This window comes from Corvus kubaryi, unplaced genomic scaffold (assembly GCF_017639235.1).
Source record: "Corvus kubaryi isolate FWS band 111438036 unplaced genomic scaffold, C.kubaryi_AGA036_p1.0 66, whole genome shotgun sequence".
In the NCBI taxonomy this organism is placed as follows: domain Eukaryota; kingdom Metazoa; phylum Chordata; class Aves; order Passeriformes; family Corvidae; genus Corvus; species Corvus kubaryi.
The window spans coordinates 15,530,835-15,547,222 of NW_024582054.1; the positions used below are offsets into that span (position 1 = coordinate 15,530,835).

At 43.0% G+C, this 16,388-nt stretch overlaps 1 protein-coding gene across 2 annotated transcripts in view; it reads left to right on the plus strand.

Moving 5' to 3' along the window:
• LOC121674008 (neurexin-3-like) overlaps positions 1-13,846 on the plus strand; it is a 61,699-nt gene extending 47,853 nt beyond the window's left edge. For both annotated transcript variants that reach the window (XM_042047936.1, XM_042047938.1), the window contains exon 2: positions 8,177-13,846. In XM_042047936.1, the coding sequence (XP_041903870.1) occupies positions 8,732-9,514 (783 nt within the window). In that variant the 5' untranslated portion in view covers positions 8,177-8,731 and the 3' untranslated portion in view covers positions 9,515-13,846. The remainder of the gene's footprint in view (positions 1-8,176) is intronic.
• The last annotated feature ends 2,542 nt before the right edge of the window (positions 13,847-16,388 follow it).

Consider the following 16,388-nt stretch of genomic DNA (forward strand, 5'->3'; position numbering starts at 1 on the left):
TTTAACTGGGTTTGCTGAAAGGCATTTGGTCTGTAAATGGAACCTCAGCTGTTTAAAGAGCTTAGGAACTGAGAGCATTGCCAGCACTCTGGACAGCTTCTTGCACCTGTTTGCTACGTTTAGGTGTTCGTGTTTGATTTGTGGGGAGCTGAGCACACATTTTCACATGAGATTCCAAAGTTGCAATAAAACAGAGAGCGTGCTAACATGTTACATAATGGGAAAATCCACTGTAGATTTCAAGATGTCCATGGGCCCTTTATTTCCTTTTTAAGTCGATGGTGCTTATCTTCCCCTGAGCCAGCAGACTACAGAGAATGATCTAAATTAATTACTGGGCCATACTAATGACAGGGAAGTCTGGCCAGGTGCAATGTCCCCCTCTATACATGTTATGTTTTTAGTACAATAGCAAATTTGATTGCTTCTGCCTCCTGTCCTGTCTTCATAATATACTATCACAACATTTAAGAACATGCAAACTTCTCTGACTTACTGGAAATCAGGCCCAGGAGTACAAAATATGTTAAAGAAAGTGAGAAATGACTGTGATCTGTAAATGAAAGAAAAAGCGAGTTAAAAATTAGTTCTTTTTGTAGTCATTCTGATGGTCCTTTTAAGCTTTTCTTCTTTTTTAATTTTTTTTTAAGGAAGTGTTATACAACAGCTGGAATATAAAGGCATTTTAGTGCTAGCTCAAGTACATAAAATCACAGTTATTAATGTGTACATGTGTAGTGCCTCATAGCTCAGCTCTTGACTATGTTGTGCTAGATTCTGTCAGACAGAAAATGTTCTTGCTCCTGAAGAACTTAAAATGCATATGAAAAGAAGAAGCAGATGGATAGACAGACAGCTAGGAAGAGCAAGGTGGTATTACTTAGTGTGCCAGCCATTAGTTTTATTTTGTTGTTGATTTTGTGCTTTGTACCTTCTTCTAGAGTTAGGTAGCTGGCAAAGCAGTGCACTAGTGACTTTTTTCCTCTTGCTTCAAAGTCAGGAGTCCCCGCCACAATCCAGTTGTGTCTTCCCTCTGAGGACTGTCTAATAGTGTCTGTAGTATCAAATACATTTTGGGGCAAAAAGTAAGCCCATTCTGCACTGTTAGTCAAATCTTTTCAGAAGCAGCCTTATTTTCAGGCATCAGTGACATGCCCAAACTTCAGTTTTTGGTAATGATAAGCATGTTTTCAAAAGACTTGATTTTTATTAAAAGAAAATAGAAATACTGTGTACTTCTGGAAGAAGTTTTGCCTTTATCAATAATGCCAGCACTGTGAACTCACCAAATTCCCTGCTAACATTCCCTGCTGAGGTGTGTGTAGCTACTGACTGCATTTGGTGCATTAGGATCTGGTAGAATAAACAATGCTACAGATCTGTCCAAGCTTTTTTGATGGCAAAAAGGAGAGGATGCGGGGGATGGAGACAGACCATCTACAGAAGGAGTAAAAGAAATGATAATGATTCAGAGCTCTCCAACTGTTGAGCTTCAAAGTCTTTAGAAAAGCAGGTATTCTTTGTTCTCTTTTAACGCTGGTGGAATTGAGGCAAGGCCAGTGTTCCCAGTGCAGCTGCCATGGGAATTACAATAAAGGCTGTTGAGTTTTGCAGAAATCGCTCTCCTGGTTAGTACCAGCTCAGAGATGGGGGAGTCTGGTTTCTCCTGCGTGGCAGTACAGAGCAATAACTGCTCAGCTGCTGCCAACGCTTCCTTTTAGCTACTCCTTGTTAGTGGAGAGTTTGTGGTAATGGGAGTAATTAACACACTGGGAGTCATTTCTATGTCCTGGAAGAGAACAGAAAGCCATCAGAGCAGCCCCAGACATGATTGCTCTGCAGGGTTATTTTCCCTCTCTCTCTCTTTCTTTTCCATTGTGCTTGCGTTTTGATTTTTCTTCTTTGTGTTAAGAAAGCTGGAGAGCTGAAATGGTCTTTAAATTGCATTCATGCTGAGCCCTGGCTAGGTAGACTAGTTAAAGGTCACTCTCATGGACTAGATGGCCTCCTCTGTGGGGTGGTGAGAGTGTTTAAGAAGGGAGTCACGATGTCCCTTGTGGCTTTTTTAACCCTTCTTTTTCCGGTGTAGATTTGAAGAGCTCTGGTTCTGAGTTAAGTTTTTAAAATATGCCCAGGAGGTAAAACTGTGAAGGGTGATTATGATAAAATGGTAACTCTCCCAGCAGTCAGATGACTTTCTAGCCTGATAGGTCTGAAGTGAGGCTGTGCTGCCATGGTCTTATGCTGTTTATTGAACTAAGCACTTTAGTAGTTTTCTGATATCCCTTCTGAAGCTGCTGGTGGCATTTCAATTGTGTGTCTTGCTAGTGCGGGTGAATTCAGCTCTCCCCTACCTAGGTGCCTAGTTTGGGTATTACACAGTGTTTCTGGAGGTGAGCTCCAAGGTTAGCCTTGTCATACGCAGTCATTCTTGCCTTCCCTGGGGGAGAACTCAGAATGGGGAGAAGAAGGGCAGTGGGCTTAAACTGACTGCAAATCACATGCCCAGGTACCAGGAAACCAGCAACCACTCACCTATACAATTGATGGTGAAGGCATGTGCATGTGTATATACTAATCCACTACAGGGAAGCAAAGACAAACTAATTCTAGCTTTATAGTCTGGGCTTTTTTTTTCCTTTGAGAGGATACCCTTGAATCGCAACCCCCCATACCCCCTTTTCATACCCCCTTTCCTTGCTTTTTGCTTGATACAGTTTTTTTGCAACTGACTCCTAGGGAGCTCAGTGCTGAATTTAGATAAGAATTAAGTAACTCCATATCTGTTTTCAAGAATGGAAAAGTTAAGCCTGCAAGATATATCAGTAATGTGAAGAACCAGAGAACAGAAGAATATGTCTTCTACTTAGGTTTGGAGTAGGCCAAAAGCACGTGTGGTTTCACAGTGATGTGAGAGACCGACATGAATACTATATCCCTGGAAACCATGCAGAAGAGGTCAACAGCTCCGTGTCACTCTCAATTCCTAATTTTAAGATGCTGGTCTTCATATGGATGGATCTCTACATCCAAGATAAAGCCTGAAATATCACTGCTTTTCTCCTTGCAGCCAGTCAGCCAGTAATGTAAGATGCTGCATCCCATGAAGTTCTGCCAACTTCAGCAGAACCTAGGTGTGTTCAGCTCTTTGCAAGTCAAAGCCCCCATTTTCGATTGCACTTCCAGCTTCTTCACTTAGCAGAGACCATCTCGCCTTACTGGTGATCCCTCTGAGCTGTGTGGTGCCACTGAAATCTCCCTTGGTAAGACAATCATAGAACTGTATGAAGATAGAAGCTCTCTGTCTCTACCTTCATCCTAGTTCTTTCAGCTCGGCTTCCTTGGCACCATCCCAGAGTCCTCTCCATCCCAGCAAGGGTATGAGGAAGTGTCCAGATTTATTACTGAGATGCAAATGCTGCGAGAGGAATTAAAAACTAAATTAGCCCCTGTGGTTTTCTCTAGTCTCATGAATTTCAAACCCTCCATGTCCCCTCTCAGTTTTCTGTAAACATCTCTCCATGCATCCTTGCTGAGGATGTTGTGTGATGGGAGGATTTCTGTGTTCCTTTTATCCATAGTGACTGTAGCAACTCACAGTTTTCACATCTGCATTTTTTATTGGAAGGGTTATTTTATTTTTTTTTTGTTTGTTTTTCTTTGACCCTTTGTCTTTAGCCACAATTCATCTGGGGATAGACCAGGCAGAAAGATTTAAAAGCTTTAGCCAAAAGGAGCCCACTGTTCAGAACTGGATGAGTGAATAAATACTATTAATTCCCCATTTCTCTCTGCTAGCAAGCTTGACTTTTAATGTCAGTTATTGAGGGTAAATGTTACTGTATCGTTTTGAGCAGCATATGTCGTAGAGCTGCAATGATTTGATTGCTGTGCTTTGGGCCAATTGCAGGGAGACACATGGATGCAGAGCCAAATTAGGATTCTGTTTACTCCTTCCGAAAACTCTGCTGCTTTGTTAGGGCCTGGGGAATAAAGAAAACAATTGGATTTTGCTTGTTTTACTGTGAAGGGAGGGGCAAAAGTGAGTTCACATGGATCTTAGGTGACCAATATATATTTTTCCTCCTGCACAAAGTGTGGCATAGTGAATGGTTCTGGTTGCGGAAGAGGATGTCAGACTGGCTGGACTGTAAACCTTTCCCATCAGTGTGTCAGTGGGATTTTGAACAGCATCCTGAAGTGGAATAACAGGACTTACACAGTCTTGCACTGGGGTGCTGTGGAAGGGGTTTGCAAGGGAAGCCAGCCTGTCTGAATTAATCTCTGTTCTTCTTTCTGCTGAAAATTACACTTTCAAATACAAGTAAGTCCATCCGCAAGCAATTAGCAGCCAGAGAGGGAGGCAGTGGAGGAGGGAGGACACGGAGTGACAAACCCATCTTCTGCAACCTTTCTGTGCAGTTGGGTAAATAAGCTGCAGAGCAACAGCTTCCCACCCTCTTTCCTAAGCAGGTGTGTTTCGAGACATTTGCAAAGATATTAACCCTGCATACAGAGTGTGCCAGTCAGTAATTATGGAAATTAGTTGGCAATTAGATAATGTCACTCACTCTCCACATACAGCTGATAAGTGGTTGAGAGCCACTTCAAAGCAAGGGCGAGACACCCCTCCCTGGGCTGCTGAGCAGATGGCTCTGACCTGGCATTAATAGTCTGCTGTCAAGTTTAGGAAAGTGTGCAGTGGTCAGGCAGCACTCGCCCGTGGCACTGCCACGGGGCTGCCTCCCTTCCCCGGCTGGGGAGCTCTGTCAACCCTGTGAGTGGGACGTTTCAACAGTGCAAGTGGGTGCGTTTCCTACAGTGGGTTTGGCGTGTGTGAGATGCCGAGCCGTCTGTTCAGTGTGCAGGTTCCTCGCTGTTGCAGCTCTCAGGTGGGCCAGGGAGGCGGTACAAGCTGTTGGAAGTGCAGCTGAGATAACTTGCTTGCGGCTGTCCGTCATGAAGTCCCTTTTTTTGTAAGATGTTGTCATGCCATGACAATGAGATTTCTCAGCGATAAAATACGTAAGACAATACTCTGGGATTCTGTAGTTTTTGTTCCAAACTGTAATGTATTGCTATGGTAGCAGTGTGCTGTATGAGGCTGCTAGGGTAGTATTTATGCTAAAAATAAAATGGTAAGAGCAGAAAATTATTCATTCTCAGTGTGTCTTGGAGGATCATTGTGGGAATGGGTGAGGCACAGAATTGGTATGTCAGGATTTACTCTCTCAAGGTTGGGATTCAGATCCTGCCTCCTGCTATAAAGGGCACTGAGTCTTCTGAGCTTTTCTTGAAGACTCTGCTACTGTGGTAAGATTTGCTCTCACAGACTTAACTGTGTGACACACGAAACTGGAGTAATGGGAAGCGCCATGAGTCAGGACTGACGTGCACTGACAGAGCTCTGAGGGAGTCACAGATGGCCCTAGCCTGCTAGTGGCTGGGTGTGGGCAGCCTTCCCAAAATCTGAGCTGCAGTGTCTAAAAGGTAGTGAAGCACCCAGTAATGACACCTATATTTCATGGGTTTTGCATTGTCTTCCTCTTCTGAAACAGAGCTGGCACTGTCTTCTTTCAAAACAGCTAGAAAGGGATTACCTTGGCTTCTCTCAATCAAAACAGAAAGAGGAATTGTCTTGGCTTCCCTCAGTCAACAGTGCTCTTCCTGTTTAACCGTTTCTGTCTGGTTTCCCTTGTTTACTATGCCTTTTGTCCTGCCCTAATGAATTTGTATCGTTAAAGATATTTGCACCACAGAGGTAGCCTACTCCCATTATTGTACCTTTGAAATATCCTAAGGACTGAAGTGACCCACGGAAGCTGATATTTGTCTGTGTAAACAGGGTTTCAGCACCGTGGGATTGGGAGAGATTGACAGGCTTCTCAGACAGGAGTTTGAACTGTGCATGGACATACGCATCTCAGGTTATCTATAGTGTTCACACCTGCTGCTGTGATTTACAGCATCTTTCACTGCTTATCAAAGAGTTGGTCTTCTAAAACAGGGAGAGAAGAGTGTAAGACTGAGGGCTGGTTTTGATGCAGATGATGCGATCTACCCTGCCCAGGAGAATTAAAAGCTGGTGTGAGAGCCCTGCTGCATTGGGGTCTCTGTGGATGGTTGCTGCTATGCTGGGCTTGTCTCCCTTCTCAGCTCAGGCTGAGCACAGAGCTGTCTGATGGAGTACTGAATTTTGCCATGGTGGTAGTAAATGGTTCAGGAAGCTGTGAGCTGCTGGAAGCACATCAGTGGCTAATTTACACACATTATGATATTCTTATTCCCATCTCATCAGTAATTCCAGGCTTGGGTCATCACTTTCTCTCTTACCTTTCTCTCACTCTATTCTCCATAAATCATGGGCTATTTTAGTGGATCCACTAGGGAGCACAGAGAAGAAAGGTAAATGAATGAGAACTACGTAATATTTTCCCAATTAATTTTTCAGGACCCCCCAAAACCACCATGAGCTTAGCCAATATTGTGATTATTGGGAAGACAAATTATTTGGGCAATTGGATTCTGTGTTCAATTTTTTTGTTCATTTTACACCTCTCCTAACACCTCCTTTGCCCCCCTTCCATTTTCCTCGGCCAAGCTGTTAACGATTAAAAAGAATTATCTTCCCTCTGGTTTTGACTTGATTTTATTTGTGTTTATAGCAGTGTAGCCAACATGCTCCACTCAGGCAGCTGCAGGGAACAGGCTTGGTTTCCACTGGACACTGAAAGCTCATATTTCTCTCCAACTTGTGGGTTTTCTTTTAATTGATCCCTTTTGTTTTCTAAGTGACTTGTTTTTTGTGCTGGCTAAATTTGTCAGACTGACAGCTCTGGAGACTTATGGCTTCTGCAGGTCCCTGAGGCAGGTGAGGATGTGACTGTGTGAACTCTCCCCTCCATTTTTTAGTGATTCTCCTCCAGCTCAGCCTCTGTCCTTACCAAACAGAAACTTTCCAGCACTGCCCACTTCTGCAGTGTCTGTGTGCCTTCTCCTTCAGAGCAAGATGGGCAATGGGGTTGAAAGGTGTCTGCTGTCAACAACTCTCATTGTCCACAGCACAAAACACTTTTCCCAAGCAAATACTGCCTCATAATAATTGTGTTCCAGTTTGTGGAAGTTGTGTTCATGCTGACTTCTGTGAGGCTGAAGACCTTGATTCTCATCGCCTCCTTTCCTGCTTTGTATTTATGTTAATGCCATTCTAGCCATTCCCAGAGATGTTCTTGTGTCCAACCCATCTTTGTGAACAAACACCTGTGTTAATAGAAAACTTACTTTCTTCTTGGGTAGAATTTTCAAAGAATGAATCTAGCTTTGTGCTGCCTTTACTTGTCACTTAAAACATCCTCCTACACCAGGCATAGAGTCACCCACATGCAAGTATGCAGAAGTGAGTTAAATTCCAGTGTTAACAGATGTAACTCACTGAAGGCAGTTAGAATTCTTTGCTCTCAGTTAGGGATGAATTTGGCCTTTTTGCCAAACCACTAGACCAGGGTAAGTGGTTAAGTGCTTAGACAGTTCTTAGCATCTAAACTACAAGTTTGCTATCATCTAAGCTGCAGGTTGCCATATATAACTTGCATAGCACATGTTTCCAGGTTGCAGAGGTCCTTAGTAGAGTCTCTGAAGTATGCAAGACATGTAAAGTAAAAGCAGCTATTGTGTGACAGGCTGACAGCAAGGTTGTCTTCTCTAACACTTCCTTGGTGTGCTAGGAAGCATAATGTAAGCAATGGAATGGGAAGTTTGGATAATGTCTTCTCTTGCCCTTACCAACTTTTGAACTCTAAGGAACTCTGGTCTTTCCCCTAAGCATTTTCATGGAGAGGTAATTGTTACTGGGAAAGCTCCAGCAGCATTCTCAGTAAAGTCAATGAGATTGCATCCATCATAGGGAGTTAAATGATTTGGTGTATTTTTACCTTGCTCATTGTTGTTACGTGTGCAGATGACTTGGTGAGATCTCTATTTTGGCCTCTTACTTTTGAGGACACAGATGTCCTTGATGCTTTTGAGACCTGTACAGCCAATTGCAAGCATGAAGAAGTGTTCAGAGTGTCAAGAAATGTAACTGAGTAATTGGACAAGATGTTAGTAAGCTTCATGGTAAAGATGTGGTGAGTAGTAAGATTAACTTTTCCCTTTCTTTTTTTGTCTTGCCCCACAGGTCCTGCAAGCTCCGTGAGTGCCAAGCAGTGAATTATGGGCTGGGTATCCACCAGTGCATCATGAAGACTGACTTTATTTTTGCCCTCTTGAAGTTCACGTGCTTTATGAATTCACTCTCCTATCTCACTGCCATCTCTGTAAAGATTGTCATCACATGTAGAAGACAAGAATTCTAGGCTTGGGCTTTGGCTCTACCTTTCCTTCCTCCTGGAACACCAGTGTCACCTTGTGTTCTACCAAAACAAATCACTATAGGTTATTTTGCCCTTTAGAGAGTACGCCATCTGGAGAAGTCACTTCATATACTGTGTACTTCTGAGATAAAAGCCTCTGGTTCCTAAAGGGTAATTGAGATCTTTCCCTGGGAGGAGACATTTCCTCTTGGTCACGTGTGCTTGCTATCTCGCTTTCCACTTACTCTCCTGCTCTCTGTCACTATCTCTGCTCTCCTTCTCTTCCTTTTGGATTTAACATTTGGTGTTGACTGCTGGGGTTCTCCTCCCAGTAGTGTGGCTTCTGTTTTTCTCCTAGGGAAGAACAGATTCTTGAAACAATGGGCTTCACTCTGCATTCTGTCTACTTCACCTTGAAGGTGAGTCTGCTGCTGGGCTCCTTGCTGGGTCTCTGTTTGGGTCTGGAGTTCATGGGCATCCCCAACCAGTGGGCCCGCTACCTCCGCTGGGATGCCAGCACTAGGAGTGAACTCAGCTTCCAGTTCAAGACCAATGTCTCTGCTGGGCTGCTTCTCTATTTTGATGATGGTGGTGTCTGTGACTTCCTCTGTCTGTCCCTTGTTGATGGGCGCATCCAGCTGCAGTTCAGCGTGGACTGTGCGGAGATGACAGTTATCACAGACAAGCAGGTAAACGACAGCAACTGGCACTTCCTGATGGTCAGCCGCAATCACCTTCGGACGGTGCTAGTGCTGGATGGTGAAGCCAAGCCAGGTGAGGTGCGTCCACAGCGCCAGTATATGAATATTGTCAGTGACCTTTTTATTGGTGGAGTCCCACTGGACATTCGTCCTGCTGCGTTGACTCTTGATGGTGTTCTGAGTGAGCCTCCGTTTCAAGGATTTATCCTGGATCTGAAATACGGCAATTCTGAGCCGCAGCTCCTGGGCAGTCAAGGGGTCCGACTGGAAATGGAAGGACTTTGCTCAGAAAACCCCTGTGAAAATGGTGGCACTTGCTTCCTTCTGGATGGCGAGCCACACTGTGACTGCTCAGCCACTGGATATACTGGCAAGCTGTGTTCTGAAGGTAAGAGAATACTTCCCTACTTCTCATTGAACTTTACACAATCCAAAGAGTTAATTTGTTTAGCAGGACTATGACAGAGTTCTTATTCCTGCTGATGGTTGTCAGAGGAATTCAAGTTCCACCATTCTTTTTCCAAATGGAAGTAATGAAATGGGAGTAGATAGAGAGTGTGAGCAACTGCAACAAGTGCCTTTCTGAAAGAATGCTGCACTTGTAGCATGGACAGATTTCCATCATCTTCATCATTCATTTCATCAGCAACTTATTAATAGGGGTAGAGAACATAAATTGGTAAATAAACCTAAGAAGTACCTTAGGTTAGTGTTGGTAAAAGCAATGGCTGGCTGGGTGAATTCCATTGCCATATGTCCCTGAAAACTGAGTGAAGTGTCAGCAAACAGGAGCCATGTATATATCGCTAACATAACTGATTGACAGGACACTGTACACTTATTTGATGTTAGCTGTTGCTAGCCTATGGAAGCCCCATGCTTCCCTTCAATTGCTTGCATACTAATCACTGAATGGCACCTTGATTGTTTTAGCATCCTTGATTAAATTGCTTAAATTGCTTTATAAATTGATCTTACTTAGTGTTGCAAAGGGAAGAGGGATTTGCATGTTTCTGCATTGTTTGGTACTCTCTTTTTGAATTTGAGTTTGAAAGTTTTAAGTCATGCAAACCACATGATGAAGTGTATTTCAGATTTTTCCTTTGGTCTTATCAGTGTGATGGTAATTAACTCTGTATATGCAGGAGACTTAAGTAAGTCAACTGAAAATTCCTGTGTGAATTTGAGAATCCCATCACAACATTATTTATGGCATTTGGCTTTAAACACCACAGTTTGAACTTAAACCAAAGATGAAACCTGGACAAGAAGTGTCCAATCTCAAGGAAAAAAAAACCCCAACCTGAAATTTTGTCAAAATGGAAATATTTGCAATAATGTATTTTCACAACTAACATTTGTTCACTTCTTTTGGCAGTGAAACTAGATTAACCAGAGTTTAGTCTGTACAATGTGAGGAGTGGTGAGAACAGTCCTTATTCTCTTGATATCTAAGTAAAAAGCCCTACAGCTCTACCTTTGCAGTTTAGATGGAGAAGCAAACATGTTTTTATAGGAAGGGAAGGTTTGGAAGATAAACATAGCATCCATAAGTGCATTCATTTTAAGGTGATTTTAATCATAACAGAAAATTTGGCTTTATATCCAAATAATACAGTAACAGTACATGAGCATTAGACAGGAGATGTGAGCCTGTGGAGTGTTGAACACCGGAATTCTTCCTGGCTATTTGTTCCGACCTGATTAGTCCAAACCATTAATGAGCCAGAACTATTTTCTGTGCTTGAGCCACGAGTTATGTGGGGCTGGAGAGACTTCTGGGTGTGACCAGGTGGTTCAGGAGCTGGGCCACTAGGCCTGGTCCTCATACGCTTATGGAACAAACACACCTCAGGTCTAAATGCCAGCTATCGTGATAGAAGATTGCAAGAGCCACACAGGCATGTGAACCCTGAAACATAAAGATATAATGCTCTTTCTACTGCTGGGCTCATGGATCCAGAGTCCTTGGGGAGCTGCTCTAGACATAATAGCATATGGTTTTCAGTGAACATCTTTGAGTAAGTACTGTAAGTGAGCAGGAATCCCATATACCTGTGGGGCAATTGTGAGAACTCTAACCAGGGCTCAGGGGATGGACTTTCTGCATTTCCTGGGTGGATGGAACAATCTGAAATACATCTTCTAATGAATCCAGGGATATTTTTGTTGTAGACACCATGGATAAAGCAGTGCTATTGTTACCGTTTGAAGCCGTGAGTCACCATTGCTGTTTGTTTCCTATAGTGATTCATCAGTTTCCAGCCCAACCTGCTGTTAAGGGTGAGCAAAGAAGTTTGTCACGATGTGCCTTCTTAAACAAACATTTTTAATTCACTGTTAGCTGGGGTCGGTTCACTCTCAGAGAAGATGCTGTGCAGAGAACTTTTCCAATGGATCAAATGTAGAGATTTCCACAGTCATTACCTTGTTCGGTTCTTCTTGTATTCTCATGTATTACTAAATGGTGTATATTTGGTTTATGTTAGAATTGTATAATCATCCTTGTTTTCTGCCTCCTTTATGCTGTAGCAGTGGTGATTTCAGTGTGTTAAATGCTGTCATTGAAAAATGTTACAGTGTCTGTGCAGATGAATGGGAAAACCAAAAGAAAAAGCTGTTTAGTAAGTGGAAACAAGCAGACAAAGAAAAGAGGCAAGAAAAAAACCAGGAACCAAATTAAGTATAGCTACCTTTTTATCTGAAAACAAAAAGTGTAGCAAACTCCAAAGATGTTGTCTTTCAATTCTGCGAGTGTGGCAGAACCTCCACTGATAAACAGTAGGATGTGGAAGGAATGGCAGAAGTGGTTACAGGCTCTTCCTGTCTGTGGCTTGATTGGCCATTAAACAACTTGTATTTTCTTTGTTTGCTTTTTTTTCCCAAGAGATTGAGATGTTTGTTGTCAGAACTGTTCTCTTTTGTTTTGTTTCCTTATCCTCTGGATATATATATATATATCCTCTGGAGATATGCAGAAGTAACATGGTTATTTTATTCCCAGTCTCACTTTTGAAAAAGACTGCTCTTTTGACTGGGTATCAACAACTCCCTTTTGGGGGGGAACCTTAACTCCATTACGGTATTTACTAGTCTGTAGTCTATGTGCGTATTTTCATTTCATCACCGGAGTTGGCTTTTTTACTGGGAACTGATGGGATCTGATCAATAACAAGTTCTGTTTGAACAGCTAAATGTAATATGTACCTTTTTAATAATGAGTTCTCTTGACAGTGTCCAGGCCATTACTTGGCTATTGAGTGATACCTGTGTCTGCAGATGGTAAAACCATAGCAAACTCATTTATTTTGTGGCCAGAGATAGAAGAAGTAAGCAGAGAGTGGAACCTGCTGATTCTGTACTGTGATGGAATGAAACTCCATTTAAGGTATTAGAGGCTACTGTAACTCCAAGTGCAGTTCCAGTTATGGTAAACGTCAACAGAGAACAACCGTTCCATACTGAGATAAAACTGTGAATCCTGTCCAGAATGTGCCCCCAATGTGCAAAAAAATTTCTGGCACTTCATGTGCACCCAGAGTTACCAGGATTGTGTACATCATGGCAGTCACATACCCAGATGGTAGCTGAGCAGGTACAATTTCTGAGTTTATACAGTGGGAGTGCAAATGCGTGCACTTTGGAAGGTTTGGCTGTTTTGAATAAAATGTGAGACTATTTTTATTGCAGTTGGAGTAAACTGGTTCACTGAATCTGACAGCTCTGTAGGGTACAAAGGATGGCTGATTTGAGTAGCAATTAATTTGTATGTTCCTGGGCAATGGTGGCATTAGACATGAAAGCTAAACTCAGAGACATCTTCCCCTCTGATAAACCTCATCAGTCTCTGCGGGACCAGGCTGCTGCCAAGAGAATGAGGTTCCTGTAGAATTTGATCATCGCAGATACATTCATATTTCTGGGAAAAAAACCCAAGAAAACCTTCCCCATGCAAATTTTGCAAGCTGAGCTGCTGTAGAAGCCAGATGAGGTTGTTCATATCTGCTCATTCAGGATCATGCTGTCAGTCTACAAGAAATTTTCTTTCGCTGACACTGCTCTGTATAGAGTGAGCTCACAAATGTGGACAGGGTGAACGTAACACTGTTTGTACAAGTGTGTTTTGGCCTAAACCCTCATCCCTCTTCCAAGACTTCTTCTGGATTTTCTGAGGAAAGGTGAACATAAGATGTGCTTAGAAATGACTTTAACTCTGCTTGTAGTTGCAGAACCAAGGCGTTGATCACCAACTTCACAAAGCACCATGCTGAAGCCTTTGTGTTGCCTGCAGGGGCTGTTTCTAAACGAAGCCTGAATATGGGCTTGATTGCACCTCTTCCCTTGATTACAGAGCAAGATTTCCTGGGGATGCTGCCTGCTGAATGACAGAGGAGCCCGTTGCTCTGTAATTATCACACTTCTAACTGCGTCGGGAACAGATTTTTCTATAGCCCCTCAGCTTCATTTAAAGTGACAAGTTACTGTGGGATTTATCCGCTTCCTGCCTCTTTGGAGCGTCCAAGCTTTGGCTGTATCTGAAGGCGCTGCCCAGCCTCACTTGCAGTCACTGTTTTGCCCTGCCAGCCACCCCAATCTTTGTAACACTAGGGGATAGTTTGGCACTTTGCCATGAGCCTGATGCTTGCACTTAATTTGCATATACATTTACATACATTTTGTAATCAGAAACAAATGAACATGACCATAATATTTGCTTCCACTTGTATATTCCTTGATAGATGAATATAAATTGGTTGTTGAATTCACCAGCAATAAACAGTTGCAGACCCTCCATTTGGTCTTGTGCTCTGCTGTTCTAGAGGACACCAGGCAGTTCTGGCACACACTTTGGATGGGCCCAGATCTTCACTCACCAGTGCAAAACTCTAGAATTGATTGTCTCCAAGGTCTGTGGAGTAAATATCGAAAGGGGCAAATCTGCTGGTTTTTGTCACTTCTTATGTCACAGCCCTGGCCATTGGGCAGAAAGCTGTTAAGAACTCTGCCCATGACTTCATTTTGCAGCAATTCAATTTTCCCCATCTCTTTTGCTTGCTCATTCTTCCTGGTTTAAGTTCCTTTGGTTGTATTTAAAATTATAATCTTTTTTCCAGTCTGGTTAAAATTTTTTTGATGCATTGCCAGATGAGCACCAGAGAAAGATGATGTGTTCAGGTATTAATGTTTATAAAGTGCTTTGCAACCTCAAAGTGCAGTTCAAGCACAATTTGTTATTTTTAGTGATGAATAGTAAAACTGAGCAGGAGCCGCAGGATTTGAATTTAGATCCTACATACTCTTTCACAGAAGATGCCAAGGACCCCACTCACTAAGTGTGGACTTCCTGCAACTCCAGAGCTAGGCTTTTTTTTGTAGTCTCCCCTGCTTTAAAAGGAGGGGAGGTGCAGGGAGATTGCAGGACCCTGTATGGTGAGTGCCATTGATTCAAACAGTGTGGCTGCAATACATGCTAACAGCTATATTATTCTAGTTTCCCTCTCTTGTATTATAGATGAGCTATGGGCTACAATCCTTTTCTGCTGGATTGCGGGTCAGCTGCAGACCTTGGGCAAAAGAGGTGTTAAAGCCCTCAGGCAAAGTTTGGACATCTCCTCATAAACTGAAGCAGGTGGTGGTTGGCTACAAAGGAGATTGGTGTAAGGTGGAACTGGTGAGGAGTCACAATAATTTGTGGGCCAGGAGAAGATGGAACTCAGGGGAAAAAAACCCCCAGGACGAACATGTTCTTTTATAAAATGTTATAAAAGAGAAAAACCATAGCTCATATAGACTGTTTACAGTAGCTGCTCTGTATTGGTTTTACCTGCCTGATAGAATAAAGAAAGAGTTCTTGGCTCTTGCAAAGAGAATGGGCTGACCAAGCTCCTGGAGGACTAAATCTGGATGGAGTTTGGATACCAGCATTCTCTGTGAGCCCACAGACCAACCTGCTAGCTCTTGCTCTGTCCCAAAGTGTGCACAGCTAGGGTCTAAACTGGAATTTTTGGGCATTACTAAATAAAAATCAAAATTAAAGTAACTAGTCATAATTATGTGAAAGTGAGCAAAGTCAGAAATTTCTCTTTCCAACTTAGATATTTCCAACTTGATTTCTGAAGAAGGGTTTATTTTCCTTTGGTTTCGCCATAAAAAAATAAAAGGAGGAGGGGAAGAGTTGATTTATTATTACTGTATAGACTTCTGCTGAGCTAGGCAGCTTGTCACAGAGGTCAATCAGCAGTAAATATATCCCCAAGCAAGACAGAAGCTGTAGCTTTCATCCTTATTCTGGTACAGAGGTGTGCAGGGCATTTGCCACAAGGTAATTTTTTTTCTGTTTTGGTGAAAAATGGAGGGCAGTAATCCTCCCAGATACCTTGAGGATGGTGGAAATGGCGCCACAAAGCTCCAGGGAGAGAATCAGAGGAGGAGCACATCTGTCCAGTGGACTCTGACACTACTCAAAGAAGATGAACCTCTGCACGTCAACATCAGCACTGAGTGCTCCCTGGTGCAGGAGAAGGTGGTAATCCATGTGATGAAATGGTAGAAAGGCCACCTGTCCTGGGCCGACTTCTAATTTCACTTTACCTCTTTGTTTCTTCGCTAACCAACTTTGAACTTGATGGACAAGAAAAGCTTTTTTCTCTCCCAATAGAAAGCAAGGCAACTGCCATGTTATTGCTGTCCAGAGACAGCAATGTGACTTCTGGGTGTATGTGTGTGTCTCTCCCACAATCCTTCATTGCAGACAGGTCCACTGCCATTGTAAACCCACACTGCAGAGCAAAGCAATTGCCCTTCTTCCATCTTAAACAGGTCCAGGAGCTGACAACTGGGTGCAAAACAGCCCAAGGGCTGAGAGAAGTATACATGTGGGGGGTAGGAATGACTGTGGATGTCACAATCTACGTGAGGCAGAACTGGTTTGTATTTGAATGTGTTTGCTCTGAAATGGGGCTGAGACCTGTGTGCATTGGATTCACATTCTGTGCTACTGACACCTTTTCCAGTTATGCTGTGTCAGCTCTCCAGGCCCTGCCTGCATGTACACTTGTTCACCTCATTATTCTGAAAAGAGACCAAGGTATAACATGTAAAGAAAGTGGAGCAGGGCAGCAGAACTTGAATGGTCTGGTCATAAGAATGTTAGCACCTAAGAGGCTGATTTCCATTTCTGCCACGGTCTTTCTCCGTCCCTGGAGTGATTTGCTGGCAGACTAAAGGACTCAGGACTGAATCAATTGACCTTTCTTTGCAGAGGATATGTACCTGGTTACCCTCAGTGTCTCAGTTTCCATATCTGAAATATGTAGCCAGTGGGGCTTCCTGTACT